Consider the following 22,964-nt stretch of genomic DNA (forward strand, 5'->3'; position numbering starts at 1 on the left):
GTACATACATGGAACAGATTCCTTGCACAGCCATAGAAAAATTCATAGGCAAAGTGTTATAAATGGTTGCGGTAAACCAGTATCTCCCAACTCCAGTCCTCAAGAACACCCAACAAGTCTGGTTTTAAGGGTACCCCTCCTTTAGCACAGTGGCTCAATCAGTGGCTCGTTTTGACTGAACCACCTGTGCTGAAGCAGGGATATCCTTAAAACCTGACCTGTTGGGGTTTCTTGAGGACTGGCGTTGGGAACCCCTGTGGTAGACAAATAGTACAGATAACAACCCATGTCTACAATTTTTTATTTTTGTTTTAAAATGTGAGATGTGTAATAGATTTTCAGATTTCGGCCACAAAGCCTAATTCCTATAAGAACAAATACCACTGAATACACAGCACATACTGCTATCGTTGGATGCCTTAGTGAGGAAAATAATGTTCCAGTGAATCCAAAATTGCACTGACCAGGGTTGAAGTCTAAGGCTGCGGACATGTTCGGGGAGACGGCTCGGAGGCGTGCGTGGCACAATCACAATGCCTTAAGGCAATGATCACAGCCATAGACTGTGCATGTGGCAGCGGGAGGGGGTGCGCGGTGTGCAAGAAATCAGTTAAATTTGATTCCACGGAGCGACGGCCAAGTCACGTGAGCGGTTCGCCCAATGAGGGCGAACCAGCTCCGTGATGTCACGGCCACGCCCCCAGACACACCTCCCCAATGCGTCTAGCCTGGCCACAAAACGCTCCCGCTAAAATGCGGGTGACGTCACGGGCGAGCATACAACAAAAGACAGGGGCGCCCAATGCTACATTCAATTGACAAAACATATATGGTAATAAGTATAAAGTTAAATACTTCAATAATAATATTTTCTTGGTTATTTAGTTAAATCCTTTGGCCAAAGCATCATAAGCCTGCATACCAACGTCAAGGTATAACCAAATTTGCAGGTCCTAACACTACACTGTGAACCTTTCCTTTTATCTCTGTATGAGTGGGAACAACCCTAGTAAGTCCTGTCCATACAGCAAAACGAAAAAAACTCCCAAGTTAAAAAGGTGGGGAGTGGTGAGCTCTGGGAGGAGGGGCCAACTACCTCCAAACAACTGTTGCCAGTTGATTAACACATGTGTGTGAGTGTTGGGTTTTTAGCTTGCTGGGAATGTGTAAGGCAATAGTTTGCTGTTATTGCTACTTGTGTTGGGTTTCCATAAAAGCTGGGAGAATGTATGGTCATTGCTACTTTTTAAAGGTTCCCATGAAAGCAATTTTACATTACTATTTTTTCACAAATGAAAAACTACAATGAAATTCACTTTTATGTGATGGGGATGAAGAAGAAGAGTAAAGATAGTTTCTTTTTCTTTCAACATAAAATTAAACTGAATACAGTGGCTATAATTGCATTTTTAATCTGATGAGGGTTTAGAAGAGTATTTTAAAGCAGTTAAAGCAGCACATAATGAAACGCAATGTACATCAATGGCGCTATACAAATAAAGACATACAATACAATACAAACTAAACCGTGTTGAAGCAAGAAAAATCTGAGGAACTTAGATTGTAAGCTCTTCGGGGCAGGGACTCCTTTTCCTATTATTTTATGATGGAAGCGCTTCTTCCCTTATTATATTGTGTTATAATATTATGTCACGTGTATTGTAAAGCATTAAGTACCTGGATTGAACTATATAAATAAAGATATACATCCAAATGAAGGAGGAAAAAAAATTCTAGTAGTTACAGTAAGTTGCTTAACCTCAACGATCCCAGAGGAGCTTCAAAGCTTTGCTCTGTAATACACTGATTTCCCTCTGGCAGCAAAGAGCTTAATTTTTCACTTGCCATTAACTGATAAAACTTTCTGTTTGGAAGCAGAAGAGCAATTATCTGAAGAACGAGAAAGAACTAACGTATGCACAATACATCCCATCTGGCAGCTAAGGGACGATTTAAAACACAGGATTGGTGAACTGCAGAATCATTCTTTCCACCAGGGTCAAATGGAAAATGACTTTGATCCAGTGGCTATCATACAACAGGTTGGTATTTTACCTTTATTTCCACAACTATATATATATATATATATATATATATATATATATATATATATATATATATATATATTGCTTTGCTTATATCTTATACAGTAATACTTTTGATATAGTGGACTCTGCTACAATAAATAAGAGACTACATAATATTTCCATAAACACAGAAAGAAATAACGGTTTTCCAACCTTCTATACTAACACTCTGTTTATTGAACTCTGAAGCTCTATAAGCCAAATAGGTCTCTGCCAAAACTAGATTTTTTGCAGGTTTTGATAGCATGTATTGGACTGCTTCTCCTGCAGCAGCGCCATCCTGCCACCCTACATGGTAAATAGGTTGGCGCTGTTTCTGAACAGTAGTTATTTGGGAATGTAAAAACATTACAGCTTTGATTTTTCCAGTATTACAAATGACTTCTAAGAATACCTTTATTTCATATGTTGCTTTTCTACCAAAAGGCACTCAAGGTGCTTTGCAATTACAATATAGCACATGGTACACAACGATGTACATATCATTTTATAGGCATGGCCCCCAACTGAACCAGCTTACAATCTATATTTAGTGCCTGGTTCAGGCAGAAAAAGGGACTTGCCCAAGGTCACAAACACTAATACTGTAGTTGAATTGGGCTTCACTGCTTCAAAGTTGGTTCCATTGTTTTCAGAGACATTGCATTTAGTCGCTGTGCCTCTCTAACAGCACATATTACCAAGTCCGCTTTATTTTAGATTTAAGTTTGCATTAGTCATTTGGTAGGAATCCATCGGGAATCCCCACGAGATGGATCACTATGGTGTTAACCACTGGAGCTTTTGTTTTAGGAAATATTTGCTTCTGGTATTTTTTTTTGGAAATAAAAATGGAAATATCACGTTGGCGAGTCATTGTGTCAGAGAAGATCCCTTTGAATATTTAATTGAACTGGAAAGTCCTTTAGTTCGTGTGTGTGTATATTACTGTATGTTCTTTTTTTAACATAAATACAAAAAATACATACAAATGGTAACGCTTTCCTTTAAGATTAGTTCCATGGAATCTGAAAACGACCGTAAGATTTTTTCTAAAACAAATATTTTTAGGTAGAATTTGTGAAAAAGCAACAAGGTGCATTCATTGAAAAACTTTCTCAAGAGCGACGAGCTTTAGAAGACGAACTTATGGAAAGTGAAGCTCAGGTAAGGTGAACATTGATTCATTTCTATATATAAAGAAATGTTTTTGGTTTTAATTTTGGAAATGTTCTCTTCCAGACATTAGTTCATTCTTCAGAGGGAGTCACCCATCTCTTGAGTGAAGTTCCATTAGTTCTACAGGAATTAGAATGTCCATATCCTGATCTGAGGTTCTCAGTGCTGAGGGAATATCAGAACCTTACTGAGGGATATCTCTCTAATTTAGAAGGACTTGATAATCAATTAAAAGACATAGACAGGTAAGTACATTGTTTTCCTATTTTTTTTTTATTTTTTGTCTCAAAATGGAAGTATGAAATTTTTTCGTTTACACCTTTTTGTGATATTTCAGTCTTATAAAGTCTTGGTTTGGATTAATAATAAAGGGCAGCACATATAATATTAATGTGCTATTTTCACAATTAACTAGTTTCTTAGTAGTCTTTTCAATGCTGGAGAGACCTAAAATACAATCCTCTGCAATGTGTTGTTGGCTCTCCTATAACACGAGACCCTCCCAAACACAATGTAATCCAACACATTTCTGAAGCGAATTCAGTTTGCAAGTTAAAGCAACAACAAAAAAAGGAAAACACTGTTGGTAACATCACCAAATACAATGCATAATCTTAATCAAGCAATTTAACACTTAGTACTTTCTCGAATGTGGCAGTTTCTGACAAGAAGTAAAGAAATGTTGTTATGTGAAAGACAAAATATTTGGTTCTTTCGACCTACTCTGTAACTAAGTAATTGTAAATTCTCATTCTCGTTCCAGTACTGAAATTCTCCACTAATTGCAAACGGATTAGCAAAAAATTATATTTGAGTAGTCCATGAGGTTCCCAAAGGCAAAAGCATGTTTCCATATCACTGCTGACGAATTAGATCATTAATGTTTATACCAGCGCATTATAGATAATTGAATTTCAAATGTTAAATTAACACTATCGATGTTTAGTGCTGAAACTGCTGAGAAAGAACGATTCTTATTATCTAACTTTTAATCATTGTTGGAATGACAAAAGAATGGAAAATATTGTAGTTGCCAGTCATGCTGGAAATAATATTGCAAAAAACAGGTTAAGAGCACATCCCTGTTTACGAAATCTGGAGAAATTCAGAGGTCTTGAATCCGTAGTTAGAATAAAGCATTCATACTTCTCTACATTATGAACTATAGCAACTTGTAATGACTTGACTATTTTGTATTATAAACAAATATGAAAATCACTGTTAATCAGCATGCTGTATCTAATGCAGAACCTGCCAACTTTAAACACAAAGTGCCTTATTAAGAGACACTGGTGGAAAGCAGGGTTGGGGACCTGTCTGAGAAATGTGAATGTGCTCACAAGTGATATTTTTATTTGCTATACCTTGTACGGTGTAGGGTTTTTGTCACTATTCCACCCACCATAACTTATATAATATGTGGTTAAACCCTATTCCAACTTCATATTGCAAAGCTAGTATAACCATCCTCACACTGATTATACCCAAAAGGTGGAAATAGCTGTTTGTGAGTAGGTTTCCTGGCTATGCACTTCTTTAACCCAGGCTATGCTGGTGAACCCCAACACTCGCCCCCTGTCTCTTGTGCTCCTTCCCCCCACCTTTCGTGCCCACCGCCCCCCCATCTCTCCCCTCACACACTCTCCCCCTTATGCTCCCTTTCCACCTCACACTCTCCCCCTTTCACTTTCACCCTTATGCTCCCTCTCCTCCTCTCTTCTATACTCTTTCACTCTCACTCTCTCACACACTTTCTCTCTATTTAAGGGAGCTGTCGGCGCATATCCCTGCAGTGAGAGCATGCACTCTTAGGCCCAGGACATAGTGCACTCAGCGTCGCTGAGCCGCGCTGAACAGATGCACCAAGCCCCTGCATCTGTAATCAGCGCGGCTATAGTTTCTCCCTCCGCATGCTTGCTGATGCGTGCGGAGGCTGAGAAACTTCCACGAGACAGGCAAGTTTGAAATTTGCCGCTCGGGGAAGCGGAGGAGCGGTCACGTGACCGCTCCCATCCAATGGGGCTGCAGCCGGTCCGGCACTACCAGACAAGACAGAGGCAGCACAGAGGTGTGTGTGTATGTGTGTGTGTGCATGTGTGTGTGTATGTGTGTGTGTGTGTGTGTGTGTGTGTGCGCGTGCGTGAATATATTTATCAAAGTTGCACAATGTTAATAAATAATTTATTCTCACAACATGTCTTTTTTTTTAATTTTTAAAATATTATATAATATACAAACACACACACATATATACACACACACACACACACACACACACACACACACACACACACACACACACACACACACACACACACACACAGGTTCCCCAGTGACACACAAACACACAGACCACTTCAAAGTGACACACACACACAATGACAGCTACCAAGTGACACACACACAGTGATACCCGCCTCCCAAGTGCGCTTGCTGTCTCCTCTGCCAGGACAGCAAAAAGCTCCTGGTAGAGCGAGCGGCAGCAAGCAAGAGCGAGCAGCAGCACCTAAGTGCTTACTATGTCCCAGGCCTTACCTGATCCTTCCTCTCCCTCCTGTCAGCCGGAAGTTCAACGTGACTTCTGGCACCGACAGAAGCAGACAGGGAGAGGAAGGATAGCAGTGACCGGACGTCTGCTGCTGCTGAGTTCGGGAGCCGCGGTGTCACTGCTTTGTGTGGTGATGCCGCGCTGCCAGGCCTGGGACCGCTGGGAGAGTTGTCCCAGCTCACGCCCCACATATGGGACAATGAAAAAATCTTATTTTTCTAAAGTTCAATTATGTTGTTCCTTGTTAACCACTTTGAATGTGTGACTGAGTTTTGTTTGTTTTCTATAATATATTTTTCAGGAACTCTGGGTGGACTGAAGAAGACCGCTGGGTTTTCCAGTCCATTATTCATCGATATCCAAGTGACCTTCCCAACAGAAGAGCTTTATATTTAGATATGTTGTCTAGACATTTACCTCGCAAACCAAGAGAGGATATGGTCAGTATATTTTACATATGTTAGCTCAATTTTGATGCGGGACCTTTTTCGTATTACTCTTTATCTTGTTTTTTAGAAGAAAATACATCAGTCATGAACCAAATCAGTTTGAAAAACATGATGCATATGGAACAAATAAGGGAAAGGGTAAAGAATCTTGATATAATTTGCAAATTAGACAATAGAGGATTCAAAATGCGGGTATGACATGGAAAGCCGCAGATTTGCAGAAATGTATACATAAGGAGCCACTTGAGGTATCATTGCTAGATGTTGGAGAATAGACAGTAAGTTATGTAGATTCAATACATGCCAGGTTTTTTTTCTTCATTTTTTTAAATACAGGATCAAGCAGGGGTTCGCTGCAGTTGAGCCCCATTAATTTCAGCCCCGGGACCCCCTGCTTCCGGAGATACTTGCATCCGTAGTGGATGCCGGTAGCCACTCCAGGTTTCACGTTATGGCTGATTTTCAAAGCTCCCGCACCCTGCCGGCCAATAGGAAGCCGTGATGTCACCCGGTGTGGCTTCCTATTGGCCCATGTGACGCGGGAGCTCTAAACTGCAGAAAATTGCACCAGCTTCGGAGATGAGTATCTCCGGAAGCAGGGGGTCCCCGGAGCTGAAATTACTGGCTGAATTACTGGTTTCAGCTCCAAAGGCGCCCTGCTTCAATCTTATCTTATCATGTTGCGTTCAGCAAGGCAAATCCCGTGCTGCATAAGCTGTGCAGCACAGCGCCACCTAATGGCTGCAGGTGAAATTGCAGCTACCGACTGCTTTTCTCTGTGCTTCTGGCAAAATCGCCCCCGCCGGCTGCGCACCCCCACCCCCTAAAGAATCTTGCGCACCCCCCAGTTTGCGCAGCGCTGCTCTAGCTGCATGGCAGCGTGTTGCAGTTACAATGTGTTTGATTCATTTTTATTCTGGTTTATTTACGTTAGAGATTGAGCTACCTATGGTTGAGTCCGTGCTGCCGCATGGAGGCATCCGTGCGCAGCGCGATCAAATGCCTTAAGGCATTTATGGCGCCCATAGACCGCGCGGGCATGCGCACGCGACAGCAGGTCACTGATTTCTGATTTCTCGGCGTGACTGGCAGGTCACGTGAGCGGTTCGCCCATTGTGGGCGAACCAGCTCAGTGACGTTACTGACACGCCCCTAGACACGCCCCCTACGGTGCATCTAGCATGGCCAAAAAACACACCCGCTTCACGCGGGTGACGTCATGGACGCGCACACCTCTACGCGGTCTGCGGCAGCATGCCCCTGTCCTAAGAATAGGAGCTCTCTAGTAACATCGTTGTTGGTTAACTGTTTGTTTAATGTAAGAATGTAGCACCATAGAGGTTTTATTTTGGGTCAGTCCCACCATTTATGCCAGATAAACCCAGGTCATCGCAATTCTGCCAGCGGACGGGAGATTTATCAGCATGAAAGAATGGAGCCTAACAGGATGGAGATATCATCTATATAAGATTGTATATGTGTTTTGCTTTATGGTTACATTCTCCCTAATGGTTATACAAATGAAACTCCTGGAGGTTGATTCCCATATGTCCTGCCAATCCTCCATATCAAGGGAGATATGTAGCTCTTTTTTCCAGGTAAGCAAGGGTTTTTTACACCATAAGAAGGCGTGAATAATTGATGGTAAAGAGAAGAGGTGACAGGTGTGGGGAGATTTAGGAGAATGCACCAAGACTTATTTGGCAAGTGGAGTCAGGTTTGTAGGAATATTGTAAAATTATGAAGATAGATTCACAATCCGATCCTAAGTGACACCTTTCTGAACCCAGAGATTAGGGTGTGCTCTACTGTATCCTGAAGAGAATGTGTGGTTGGAAAACAAGAGAAATAGGAGAGAAGTGTTGGCTAAAGACAGTGACCCATGTTCGCTAACCAGTGCAATTCCATAGGACACCTTCCTGTGCTGGAAGAAACCTTATGGCCCATTGAAGAGAATGGTTAAGGTTTCTTTTGACTCTAGAATTTATCCTATGGAAGAGCACCGCTTAGAAAATATGGGACCTAGTCATGTGTGAAAGAAAACATAGGACACTGCTAGCAATTCGAAACAGATACAGGGAGAACCTCGTTCCAACTCTCAAAGTGGTTATGTGGAATGGTGTGTACTACCAGGGATATATTTAGAGAATATTCCAAATTATACTAGGATGTACATAGAGCAAAGAGATACCTTTTGGGGGGGCACTACCACCACAAGTGTTTAATGAGATATTAGTAGATAATAAAAGGTACAAACTTTAATAGGCATACTAAAATAAATGATAATAATAAAAAAAGCGCAAACTAAAATCTTCACCTATACATAAGTGCAATAGAAACTTAGAGACCTACAAAAAGGTCACTAGTATTGTATATACATTTAATAACACACAGTGAAGAAACAAATAAGTGTAACTGATTTGTGATCCTGTGGAGTGTCCAATAGGTTAAATGAAGCACTCACAGCCGGTCCGCTGTAATCAATGACCACAATGCAGAATGGATGAAGATAACTGCAAGCTGGAGTCCTCCTCAAAGCCACGTTGGTCAGCCTCTAATGATCCATTCCTCTCCTCGTGTCGGCGATGGTCTGCCGGTCTCTAGACTTCCGCGTCTGTGCACGCACCACAGTACGGTGTTCCAGTGGAGTATGATGGCTGGCTGATCGGTATGGTGTCCTCGGTGTGGCAAAAAAACCTGCGCGTTTCGCCTTCAGAATATCGGCTTCAAAATACAGTTTAGAAATACTTGACATACAGAAAGTGTTCCCACGACCATAGTGAATTAAAAGGGTTGTTCGTCTCCAAGATGGAATTCCAAACTCACGGCTGTGTTGGCAGTAATAACTAGGTATTAGATGCACGTGTATACATCTAATGCCTAGCTATTACTACCAACACATTTAATTTAGTATGCCTATTACAGTTTGCACGTTTTATTATCTACTAATATCTCATTAAACGCTTTTGGTGGTAGTGCACCCCGAAGGGATCTCTTTGCTCTATGTACACCCTAGTACAATTTGGAATATTCACTGCTAGCAATGAAGCATTTTTTTTCAACGACACATCAGCATTTTCCTCTGGAACTTTGTGGGAGAAAAATCAATCATGGTCCCTCATTATTGTGAACATAGAAAAATGAAGCGTGTGTTGTGTGATGCCACTAGAATGCATATAATCCTCTCTTTCTCTCTCTGTTTCCGTCTTCATGTTCTAAACATTTTCTACTGCTTTTTTTTTGTTTTGTTTTAATACGATTTTCTGCTGCGAACTATCAAATTAGTGCAGTATTATAATGTGTTTTATACTTCATTAATTATCTTAAATGCTTTCTGCGTCCTTTTTTGTTTTTTTAAATATCACATAAGTTATAATATAAAAATGAAATATCACGGGTTATAATCTCTTTCATCAGCATGCAGTAAATTAGAGTTGCAATAATGGGAATAGCCTCCACCATGTAATACATTATTTGCATATTTAGGTGCATTTTCATGGTTTAATATTTTTAACAGCTTTGCACATTTAAACCAAAAAGACTTTATGTAAAAAGAACATATCACAGTGTATACAGATTTTGTTAATAACCAGAGATTTGTTCAGTATTTACATGAGCAAACATACAGCATTAATTAAGGTTGCTGTGATCAGGGCGGAATTTTAAGGTAATAATTTGAAAAAAATAATGCTGTTCATTTTAAATTTGTTTTTATATCAAAATATGCAAATGACCTATATGGCGCCAATGATGACACTAAACAGACTTAAATGGCCAACCAAACCCTTAGAAGATTCCGGGTACAATCCGCCAAATTGCTAGTGTCCCAAAGTTCCTTGCCGCAGTCTCATCCAATCATGGAAATATGTGAATGACAAGAAAAAAGGCATACAAAACACCAATGGTGCATTACCTTTGATGATACTGGAGGTATATATGAAACATAATATCAAATATTACCAGTACACTATAGGCACACAAAAAGCTCCTAATGGATACAATTTATTAACAATATAAGATACAATAAAATGCTGCATAAGCTAAAAAGCTTGGACGTGTGTTCGTTGGTAATAACCCAAAAACGATCCTGATAGAATCAACGCCTCCAAGAAATATTTAAAACTGGAATCCTACTTACGATCCATCTTGAGGACTTGTGCCTGTAAGTAGGAACCCTTATTTGTGCGTTCTCCGCCTGGCTGTCTCTCCTCATGCAGTGGTAGTATCTGTCAGCGCTGTCTCTCGATGCTCTGAGCCGCGTGGCGGCGTGCAGGGGTGTCCGTCCGCATACAACAGCTTATTTTATTATCCTGGAGTTGCCTCCGTCTCAGCTCCTCTCAGCTGTGCTTCGGCAGTAGGCTCGGGGTTTCCTCCTACTCCACTGCTCGCTCAGCTGTTACTATTGTGAGGTCACTATTGGGATTCCAGCTACGGGGTCCTTGGAGGGTCAAAATGTCCTACGCGTTTCAAGACCACGTGTCTCTTTGTCTTTTTACATCAGTTATACTCCCTCAAAAAATTCATGTTGAATTTCAGAATTATATTTCTGATGAAGAGGAGGAGGAAAAGACAATTTGTAGAAATTATATAATTTTTTAAACTATACCTTTTAACTTAACAATGTACCTTTATTATAGCATGTGCTAAACTTAGCTGATTATTGTTCTGTGCACATTTGTGGATGTTTAGGATTTAGGGTTGCAGAGAGCCGTTCTATCACTCACATTTTTGTACACTTTGTAGGTTAGTCATGAAAAGATTTGGGACATGCATCGTTTCACTAAAGATCAAAGAAGATCTTTGATACAAAGCTGGGCTCGAGATAGGAAAGACTTTGTGATAAAGGCAGTAATGACCATTGCTGAAGCCTGTTCTGCATATGAGACAGAAATGATTCTGGCAAATGACAGAAAAAAGCAACACGAGATCTGTACTGAGCTTAAAGAGAAGGTACGTGACGCTGGCATGCAACGTTCTGCATAGCTTATTATGTTTAGAAAATAACCTGCTTTTGGAGGTCACCTTTTTACTGTCAAGTTTTTTTTGTTTTTTTTTACTGTAAAATTATATCATGTTTAGTTGTGACAGCCATAGTATGTGTATCATGTATATATATATACATTGAAACAAATGTACAGTAGTGCTTTCTGAACAACCAAATGAAGTGCACATTTAAAATAAGGGGATGAGCTTTGGTGTGTGTGACTGTGTAGCAAGCAAGTGGCATTATACACATGTACAGCACATTTCCAAGGATGTCCACGAAAAAAAACCCACTTCATCCAAAAATATGTATCAACCCTATACAGGTGGTCCTCGCTATCCAACGTTTCACTTTACAATGAATGGCATATCCAACGCTTTACAATGCAACCCTATGGGCCATTTTTTGACGCCGGAATACATTATCCCACGCCGGAATGCGTTATCCAACGCTCACCGCCACTGATTAACACAGGACTTGCTTTACAACGGTTTCACTATCCAGCGCTACTTCCAGAACGGATTCCGTTGGATAACCGAGGACTGCCTGTATTCAAGAAGTGGCTATATTGGCAGCAAATGTGCTTTTTATGCAACACGCAAGTCTGAGCTATGCAACTTCCAAGTTAATTAGCACCTTTTAACATCTCGGTTACTATCCGGTGACAATAAAATAGTGAACCTGGGTTTTGATTCTCTGTTCACGGTTTCATACTATGACAGCCCTTTGTCAGATAAAGCCGGGAGCTGAATGTATCAGATGCTTTGTGGGAAGGAGTCAGTTGGGTGCCAGTGGGCAGCAGTAAGGCAGCAATCCCCAGAAATGTAAAAACAGGCATACGACGGGGAGTTTAGGAAATAGAGTAACCATTTCTATGTACAACATTCCTCGTTGTTACAGTTGCTATGATAAGAAACATCATCCATCCTATTGTCAGGCAGGAATACATACAAACTAAAGCAGAAACCTTCGGATCACTTAAAAAAAAAATAAAGCCATAATAAAGCTGCAACCCCACATACGACTAAATAAACCAATGGCATTGATTTGTTTTATGGGGTTTAATCTGGGTGATTAATGCATTTTTTTTTAAATCAGACACATGCAAATATTTGTAGCCAGTTGGTTTACAAACATGGTGAGTCTAAACATGAGAGGGATTTGATTTTCTCTAGCTACATATTCTATAAAGTCACTGTGTGTTGAACAGAATTTTGGCAGCTAATCGGTTAACTTATCTCTTTATTTTCCAAGGTATAGCTTTTTCATGATATATTTACTCTCTTCCCTTATTCACCAAGCTCCTTTTCTCCTCATCTTCAAGACTCAACTGAAAATCCACACCTCAAATGAAGCATTTCCATAAGTCTGTGATGTCAGACCATGTGCCACTGCATACATACTTACCCTTTTAACCTCTCTAAACAGAGCCCTTCCATGTACTCCATACGTTCCTCCACATGCCAATAAGATTGTAAGCTCTTTGGGCCAAACAATCCTCTCTCCCCATGTTTATTTCCCATCTATGTTATAGTATAATTATGTCTTGTGTTTTTTTTTATCTTTTAAGACCTGCATATATAGCTGCATATATACTGTAGTTGACCTTATGTGAAATTAAAGCATTATCACTGTCCAGATGTACCAGATACCGGTTTACCAGACCACAAGCTTTCTAATGTCCAACGAATATCATTATTAAACCGCTCATACTATTTGTGAAGTGTCACTGATGGGTCAAGCTATAATTTGAGCCATAGCATAATTTATTAAAGGAGCAATCCATTCAATATCCCACGTGTGTGTTTTTTTAATAAATCGGTTCTGTAGCATTAGATAATACTTACTGCATTTTTTTAAATTAAACTCAGTGCCATTTTTAATGCATTTTAATATACTGAGCTTCCTTTGATTGCTATAGCAGGTTTTAGCATATTTCCTCCAGCAGTGCAAGATCTTTGTAACACTTTCCTGTTTGTGATAATTTGTTGCCATTATTCCCAGCAATTTGAGCTGCAAACTGTAACAGTAGATAATGTTACCTTCGTAATACCAGAATACATTGTAGCTGTGGAGTTACACGGACAGAAGGATTGATTGAAACTGAAAGGCAGCCATTTAGTGAACCCTGGAAGCAGGATCGTTGCTGATCTTTCACGGGAGAACGAATCGATCAGCAGCTTAGGTAATTAGTTTTCAATAAAGGTGATAAAAGGCTGCATATATTAAAAGAAAAATTATATATATATATTTTTTTTAAAGCGCCGCTTGGATTGCCTCTGTAAATTTTACTAAAGCTCTTAGTTCGATCATTTGCTGCAGTCAGGAAATAAACATTGCATTGTCGCCCCAATGCTTCTGTATTGGTCTGTTTCTTATTAAACATCATCAGTGATTAGGTAAATATTGCCGATCAATGTCCCTCAGGGTTACTGGATTTCTTTACTGTCCCATTCTGCAATTCATCAGTTGCCTGGATGTAGCCAGAAATGTAGTTAATCATATTCTATTCTAGCAAGAACACTGCATAGCACAAGAGCATCTGGCTGCTACAGTTCACTTATTCTTATTGTATTTGCTCAGATTTATTAACACTGAGTTAAAATTAATCATTTCCCCCGCATATAATAGCATAATTACAGTATGAAAGTTATGTGAGTGAAAAATCACATTTAATTGCAAAAAGTCCTATTTGAATTACAACTAGCAAGTTTAATTCCTCCAGAAAAATGAGATTGATCAGTTTTGCCAACATATTTATAGTATTATTAAGCTGGGGTGTGTTTAACTCACAATAAATACTTACAAATACTATGATGGCTTTATTATACTGGGGAAAGGCTATGTGAATGAAGTGGGTATTCACAGATCCTATGCAGCTTCTAGACTCAGTAGTTTTAACCCCCCACCCCAACTATTCAGCCCTACCTACCATACATTATATTGTAATTGTAAAGATCTTTGCTTCCCATTGGGAGAAAACTGCTAAATCATATCAAGTTATTATTTTTAAATATAGGTAATTAGCATAATTTCCTCCACACAAAAAAAACCAGAATAGGTTTTTTTTACATTTTCGTTAACTTTAATTGTTTCCACATTTGCCAAATACTTTGGCCGTTTTAAACCAAAAATATTTTTTTTACGATCTTTAGCTCAACTCTTTTTTTTTAAACAAACTGTTGTGTATACAGTAAAATTCCTCATCAAAACTTTGTCTCTTTGTTTGTGTTTAATCTAATTATGCTGCATCATTGTCCAAAGAGATAGTGCAAAGACAATACCTACCTGATATATGCCTTTATTTATTTAGCGCCGTTAATGTACATAGCGCTTCACAGCAGTAATACAGTGACAATCATAAATAACAAATAATACAAATAACACATTTGAAATTAAACTGAAAAACGTATTTATTTTACTCGGGATGCAAATAGGTGAAAATGTTACCTAAAGGGTATCACAAAAGAGATTAAAGATGGTAAAAACACTCCGGAATTTGGTTACTATGGAGACATGAAAAGTTTGAAACTGAGTAGGTTTTACTGGTTATACACTTTTAACCAAGGCTGTGCTGAAAAGCTGTGTTGTAAAGCTGTGTTAATAAGGCAGGCATAAACGTTTGGGGGTCCATGTTAAAATGGATTTGAAGCAAAAGGTGACACTGTTTGCTCATTTGCATGTAATTTCCCAGAATCCCTAGCTGCAGTGGAAGCACTGTATGCTAGAAGGTAATGGTGAAAAGCAGGGTTGCAGACGTGTCTGAGACATGTTAATGTGCTCACAAGTTATATTTTTATTTGCTGTTTGCTGTATGGTGGAGAGTTTTTGTCACTATTTTAGCCACCATAACTTGTTTGTGTGGTTGAAAAATATTTTAAAATATATCTGTACATTTGAATTTTATATTTCTTTTTTTAACATTGAATATTCAAAATTGAATTGAAGAATATTTTAACATTTTTAAATGGAAATGGGAAAATGCAAAAATAATCAAAAGAATATTAGAAAATATTTGAACATTCGTAAAAAAATAATTGGAGAATTTTCAAATGTTTCAGACATCAAAAAGTTATGGGGGTATAAAAAAAGAGAAAAACTCTCCATAATATAGTAAATTGTGCTGAAAAACTGTATTTGCATGTCATTACCCAGAATCCCTGACTGCAGAGGAAGCACGGTTTGCTAAGTGATAATGGGGTGGGGGGGAGGGGGAGAGAGGGGAAGACAGGGTTGCAGACCTGTCTGAGACATGCAAATGCACCACAAGTAATATTTGTTATTTACTGTGCAAATATTTCAGAAAGTTCTGGGGACAAAAACAGCAAATTGAACTTCTACACATTTTCCCATCTCTAATCTTGAACAATTACCATCAGATATAACTCGCTGGTAATTTAAAAATATAATTCCTCTCTAGAACCTAAGTGACTTGATTACTGTGATGTATCACAGGTTAAATGTAGGTAATTGGTGCCTAAAACACAGACACATTTCAGTATTTTGTCTTTTTTTTTGTTAATTAGAAACTAATGCTTTGGAGGGTTTTTACCATTTGAATCTGTTTGGTGATAAAACTGGTCGCCAACCCTCAGATCGACACGTATACTTTTACAAATAAAGAATCAAAAGAAAAGTAATTATAATGCATTAATTAGCCAAACAGGTAATCTGAAGTGTGTGATTTTTCACACAATAGAAATAAGAAACATATTTATTTTACCACCTTAATGTTGATTGCACTTTTTTAAATGACACTGAAAGCTTGTTTATATATGTTTTCCACCCATATCTTTCATCTGTCAGTTATGCTTCCATTTATGTATTTTTCTTTTTGTAGACATGCCCAAGATTATGTGAAATCGGTAATGGTCCATTAGTAATGTTTTCTTTTTATATTCAGCTTGCGGACAAAAAAAAAAGGAATGTTAATAGGCTAAATAATGATGAGAACATTGAAATCAAAGGACACTAGTAACTACTGATCCCAGAAAGACTAAGATTCTTTGTGTACCATCATCAGGCTTCTGATGAGGAGACCTCTGCAGTTTTGATAGTTTATGCACGCGAAAACCTTGTACGATTGATATGTTTGTTCATTAAAATGTATCACAACCTAGGAAGTATGTAACATTAATATGAGAAATAAATACAGGACAAAAAAATATGATATGGTACAGTATCAAGAAATCCTGTGTACCTTTGGTGATCCTTTTGGAATGTGAAAAGTGTTACATTGCCCATGGATATAATTGTTCTGTAAAAAGATATTTGTAAGATACATTTTGTATGATTAATCAACTTTTGGATGTCACGTCAGTATTGATTCCTTTCCCACATACTGGTTGTTTTTCCCATGTTCTGCTCTTAGAAATCCTTCATTACTTGTGTCACATTTCTCTGTATGTGAAGCATTGGGTATGCACCAACATTTCTTCTGTGCAATTTATCTTAAGAACATCTGTTCAGCAACACCCCATTCTGCCGAAAACCTCTCATGTCAGTGTTATCATTTATGCCAAGCTGAGAAAAGTCTGATACTCCTCATATGGGAAACCAATCAATAAGGAATTTATTTCCTCTGTCAACATCACACAACCGTAGTTAGACATCAAACACATTAAAGCTGTTAAAACTTTGAAGTTTCTCAAAATGTGGCATTGTTTGAAGTCTACTAATAATTTTGTAATTAATGTAGCATTGTCTGCCTCCCACGTCTCCTCAGAGAGCAGTCGCAGCTCTCAAATACATAACTTTGAAAGGATGACTGAAGACATAAAATATATGTGTAATTTATGATGCTGTTAATGTTTGCAGCAACAGTAGATAGAATTACTTATTGAGCGCTCTGCTCTGTTCATTTTTCCATTAGGAAATCAGTTGATGTTTCACCAAGGTGATCCTTGCTCAGATCATAGCTATCCTACAGATCTTCAAGTTGTTTTTTTATTAATCCTAAATTGAACCATCAGGGTCACTTTTTGATGTTTTATTCACAATTGTGTCACATCTTTTTGAGATAGGACTTTATCTAGTGCAAGTGTGGCCAACTCCAGTCTTCAAGTCCAGTCCTCAAGGGCCACCAACAGGTCAGGTTTTCAGGATATACCTTCTTCAGCACAGGTGGCTCAATCAGTGACTCAATCAACAACTGAGCCACGGATTGAGCCACCTGTGCTGAAGCATGGAGACCCTTAAAATCTGACTTGTTGGTGGCCCTTGAGGACAGGAGTTGGCCACCCCTGATCTAGTGGTATTCATCTTTCTGTTCATTGTCCATGTTTGTGGCTTCCACAACTGCAAGTGTAAAAGAGAAGCACAAAGGAAAGGGATTCCCCAAAGAAAGTAATAAGTACCAGCTACAATACCCAATAAATGTCTCTTTGAGTCCCAGTATTATCCATATTCATTGGTTCTCCAACACTGACCCTGGCATTGACCGTTTTTATTTTCCAAGTTATATGGAAATTGAAGTGCAATAGTCAATGAACTATTGTTTCCCAGGGGTAAGGCACCTTTGATCCTGCTCTTAGACCCCCAGATCATGTAGATAAATAGTGAAAAGAAAAAACGAGTATCAGCTCAAGGAACGTAGTGAGGGTAATGAGTGTAGGTGAATAATTATATGTAAAGCGGAGCTCGTAACGGGTTGTGGAGGTGATAATACAGGTACTGGGAGATGAAGAGACGTAGAATGGTGGTAAATGAAGAAATAATGAGGCAAAATAGTGAGGTACTTACACGGAGTGAGTCGTCCCCACTTGTGTGTACCCCCGTAAATGATATGTAGTCCTCTCCCTGCGTCTCCGGACAGTTGTGGTGTGGAGTCACGTACTCACTATGTAGCTCCGCCTTGCCTCTCCTCCTGCTGTGGTGAGTCTGGTTGAATAATTGCGTCCGTCAATCAGAATGAGGAAGCAAACAAAGAAGATCGATGTGACTGCCGCTCCAAGAGAAAACATAGTGGAAACTCACCAGCTAGTGGAAGTTAAAATCCATTTATTAAACTACATAAAAAAATGGACACAAATATAACATAACTCCTCTTCCCACGCGTTTCACGCCCACTGGCACTTTTTCAAGGAGGGAAACGCGTGGGAGGAGGAGTTATATTCTATTTTTGTCCGTTTTTTATGTAGTTTAATAAATGGATTTTAACTTCCACTACGGGTGAGTTTCCACTATTTTTTCTCTTGGAGCTTCGATCTTCTTTGTTTGCCATGTAAATAAATACATTACATGTATACATGTGCTGGCAGGTGAAATTGGGGGGGTCACTAACTATGTGATTGAGTGTTATAAATATGTATCATCTTGATTACGATTCACAGTGGATGCTGCCACGATAATATCAGTAGTTGCCATTTGGTGCATTAGCGTTATGTAAAAAAAAGACGCGTGAGTTTATTTCTCTTATATGTGTTTCCTTTTCTTTTTCTTATGTGACTGTTTTTTTCTCACCAGATAACAAAAATAAAACTCAGTTTATGCTAAGGCATGATTAATTCCCGTCATCATGAGGAATGTTTTATTTCCAAGCTGTGAATACTGTTGGAGTAATAATAGATTTTTGGGGGACAGTTAATGATTGTTCATTTATAAATTGGATTATCAATGTGCTATTATTCTTACATTTTCCTTGTTTTACTTCATGAACATTTCATTAACCCTTTTTTGCAATTATAGGTGCCAACAACATTGAAATCCTTAAAAATCGCCTGCTTGGATTGCCTCTTTAACTTTGAAGCAGGGGGTCGTAGGAGCTCAACTCCATTAATTTCAGCTCTGGGGCCCCCCTGCTTCCGGAGATACAGACCTCCGTAGGGGGTGCCGGTAGGCGCTCCGCTTAGCTAGCAGGGTTCAGGTAATGGCGGTGTTTAAAGCTTCCGCGCCCTGCGGGCCAATAGGAAGCTATGACAGCAATAGGTTCAGATTCCTATTAGCCGCCTGATGAGGGAGCTTTAGACTGCCAAGATACCAGCACCCCCTTTCGAGGTTTGTATCTTGTGAAGCAAGGGGTCCCCAAAGATGACATCAATGGGGTTCAGCTCTAGAGACTCCCTGCTTAAAACCTATGTTAAAAACATATACAGGCATACCCCGCATTAACGTACGCAATGCGACCGGAGCATGTATGTAAAGCGAAAATGTACTTCAAGTGAAGCACTACCTTTTTTCACTTATCGATGCATGTACTGTACGGCAATCGTCATATACGTGCATAACTGATGTAAATAACGCATTTGTAACAGCCTCTATAGTGTCCCCGCTTGCACACAGCTTCGGTACAGGTAGGGAGACGGTTTTGCTGTTCAGGACGTGCTGACAGGCGCATGCGCGAGCTGCCGTTTGCCTATTGGGTGATATGTCCTTACTCGCGAGTGCACTTAAAGTGGGTGTCCTTAAACCGGGGAATGCCTGTATAAATAAATAAAGTGCATGCATTGCTCCTTTAAAGCTAGATGATATTATATATCTTTACTTCATTGTACAATAGCAATGCTTTCACCTCCCTCGTTAAACAGATGACACTTGCCCTTGATTATACATTGTGGATGCAAAGCAGTGTTTGTCACACGTAAACAGCTTTTGTGTAGATTAATCGTATATACAATAAAATGATATACACATTGTCACAGTGTCATATAAATAAATATGGCATTTTCCATAACCATTTATCATTTTTTTTACTCCTTATAAAAACACTAGTTTATAGAAGTAGATTGGAGATAGAGCGCATTTGGCGACAGTGCTATCATGAACCATTTCTGTGATATCTCCTTGTGTAACTGCTACAGAAATAGATGAAGGCATCACCCAGCATGTAGCCAGTAATGGTATATGTACTTCTAATGATGGTTTTCCTGATCAGTAAACGTAATCAATCACACAAATGCATCTACAGGAATGTTTGTTTTTTCTCTTGCCGCTGTTATGTGTTTGAAATCTTGCCAACATCCCATTTTAGGTCATGCAGTGGCGAGCACACCAGGAAGAAGCAGCAAGATTAGAAGCTGCTATAGCTGGCAGAAGAAAAGTACAAGAAGAACAAAGAGAGACACAACAGAAAGAAAAAGAAAGGCTTCAGAGAGTAGATGAAAAAGAAAAAGTATGAACATTTTCCTAATTTGCACCTGGTATATAAGAGAATAAACAACATATCTAAATGTATCCTATTTATAGATATTTATTCATCTTGGTAATGTATATGGTAACTGTGTTTACGACCCCACTAACACCATTATGGTTTCAAAATAACTCAATCATACCCTACTTCTTTGTGTTTGGAATGTAACAGATCCTGAGTTATTGTAGCCGTGTATATGTGTGTTTGCAATGGTACTGCAAAGACTGGGGAAGGTCCTAGTGCTGCAGTAAAGTGCACTGCACTGCAGCAGATTCTCATCACAATACATTGCCTGCAACTCAGTGTAACAGAAAACTGCATTCAGAGAGCGTGAGGTCTATTCAATACATTTCTCTATTGTCAATGCAAAATTGGATGACAATGGGCTATTCTTGAATTTGCAAGTTTGCAGATCACCTGGAAAGTCACAGAGAAAGAGCAAGAGCAAGCCCATTGATTTATATACCTCCAAATAGATTATACTCCTTGTGGGAAGATACCTGGGAATACCCCTGAGATATATGTAAAATATATTCAAATTTATTAGATGAGCATAATTCCCAGGTATCTGAGAAATGTTCAAAGGTATCTCACCAGATGGAGTACAGGTATATCTATTTGGAGGTATACAAGTCAATGGTCCCTCGCCTACATTACTCTCCCTCTTCCTCTCCCATCTGAGGGAGGTACAATTTGAGACTGTGACTTTAAGGGCCATCTACAAACTCGCAGCTTAATGAATAGACCATGGATATGTAATTTTGCACGTTTTACTCATTTGTACACTGCAATTTGCACACTGTATGAAATTGCATAGCCGGAACCAAACAGCAATTTTCACACAGTTTGGACGTGATGATTTATTTATAAAAATGTTTTACCAGGAATTAATACATTTGAGAGTTACCTCTCATTTTCAAGTATGTCCTGGACACAGAGTAATAACAATACATGGTTACATTATATGAACAGAGGTTATACAGTCAATTCACAGAAATTTCATGGACAGATAGAGTTGGAAAATTGGGTACATGGGATAAAGGCCTGGTGAGTTTTAGATTGAAATAGAGAAGCTTTAACATCAGCGAACGGCAGCAAACGGCTCACACCCTTTGGCTGTGCCAATGGCTGTCCGCCTCTGGGGTAAATCAGATGTACACTGAAGGGATTCAGATTGAATGCAGCTGTGAATACAAAGTTCTTTGTCCTCTTGGCTCATTAACATTCCAGTGGGTGGGGTTGACATTCCACAAAGTACAAGCAAATGTTAACCCTTAGCACGCTGGTCCTGAGGGGAGCAGCTCTTGAGGAGCCCCATCAGGCTTTTTCATATAGTGAGGTGTAAATCTGTTCCAAAATGGCCAGACATGCATTTATCAGGGTGTGATGTATAGTCCCCAGTGAGTGCTCTGTATTCACAGTTGTAAAAACAAAACAGCCCCTTAATTAACTTGTCCTCAGTGGGCATTACTTGTATACGGTAGTACTCAATGTGTTATTATAGATGCTAGCCCATGAGAAAATGTGTTATAACTGGCATAACATTCTTGTAGAAACAGGTTTTTATAGAGGTTTCATGAGGCTTTGAAATATGGAGTACAAACATTTCTGGTAAAAGTGAAGACAACACATAGAGCATAATTTTGCCGCCGTTACTAGCTTTCAATATTTGGGTATGTAACTTGACTCCCATCTAACATTTTGTTTGAATATTGACAAACTGACATCCAAAATCTAGTTCAAACTGTGTAGAAATAAATCCTGACTATGCCCATTGGTCAGAAAGCATATTGCAAAGCAGATGCTAATGCTAATTATTGACTATGTGGATATAGTATATGGTACAGTACCCCAAATTCACCTCAGCAAACTTGACATTCTTTACAACTCTATATGCCGGTTGGCTTACTATGTAACTTCCACAACCACCATTGTGATATGTTAATTAGACTAGTTTGGCTGTCCCTCAAGTCCATCTTTCCTATTTTACCTTCAAATATTTCTGGACAAGTTGTTCAATTATTATAATAATAATAATAGCATGTTCTTGTATAGCGCTGCTAATTGTACGCAGCGCTTTACAGAGACATTTTGCAGGCACAGGTCCCTGCCCCGTAGAGCTTGCAATCTATGTTTTTGGTGCCTGAGGCACAGGGAGATAGAGTGACTTACCCAAGGTCAAAAGGAGCCGACACCGGGAATTGAACCAGGCTCCCCTGCAGCAATCTCGGTGTCAGTCAGTGTCTTTACTCACTGAGCCACTCCTTTCTGAGCAGGCTTCTCAACCCTTCTGTACACTGCTTCTCGCCTTATATCCACCTCCAGAAACCTGCTTATAGTTCCAACGTTCAATAAAGAATTTGGTCGCTCCTCCTTCTCATACTGATCACTCCACTGCAGGAACATTTTACTGGAGTCTTTAAGTTCCTTCAAATGTTCAGATGTTTCGTATTTTAAGCATATTTGTAGCTGTAACTTCTTATGTTGTCAACTTTATTTTGTGCCCAGGATATACTTGAAAATGAGAGGTAACTCTCAATGTATTTTTCCTGGTAAAATATTTAATAAGTAAATAGTGAGCTGTTGTTAGGTACAAAGTAAGCAGCTTATT

General features: G+C 39.1%; 1 protein-coding gene across 10 annotated transcripts in view; it reads left to right on the forward strand.

Annotated features, from left to right (window-relative positions):
• CCDC148 (coiled-coil domain containing 148) overlaps positions 1-22,964 on the forward strand; it is a 135,376-nt gene that overhangs the window by 105,688 nt on the left and 6,724 nt on the right. For 8 of the 10 annotated variants that reach the window (XM_075609329.1, XM_075609334.1, XM_075609335.1 and 5 more), the window contains 6 exons: positions 1,876-2,042; positions 3,138-3,233; positions 3,309-3,490; positions 6,095-6,233; positions 10,986-11,192; positions 20,195-20,335. In XM_075609329.1, coding sequence (XP_075465444.1) covers positions 1,876-2,042; positions 3,138-3,233; positions 3,309-3,490; positions 6,095-6,233; positions 10,986-11,192; positions 20,195-20,335 — 932 coding nt within the window. The remainder of the gene's footprint in view (positions 1-1,875; positions 2,043-3,137; positions 3,234-3,308; positions 3,491-6,094; positions 6,234-10,985; positions 11,193-20,194; positions 20,336-22,964) is intronic. The other 2 variants (XM_075609336.1, XM_075609333.1) reach the window with 1 other exon arrangement.

Source organism: Ascaphus truei, chromosome 7 (genome assembly GCF_040206685.1).
Source record: "Ascaphus truei isolate aAscTru1 chromosome 7, aAscTru1.hap1, whole genome shotgun sequence".
In the NCBI taxonomy this organism is placed as follows: Eukaryota; Metazoa; Chordata; class Amphibia; order Anura; family Ascaphidae; genus Ascaphus; species Ascaphus truei.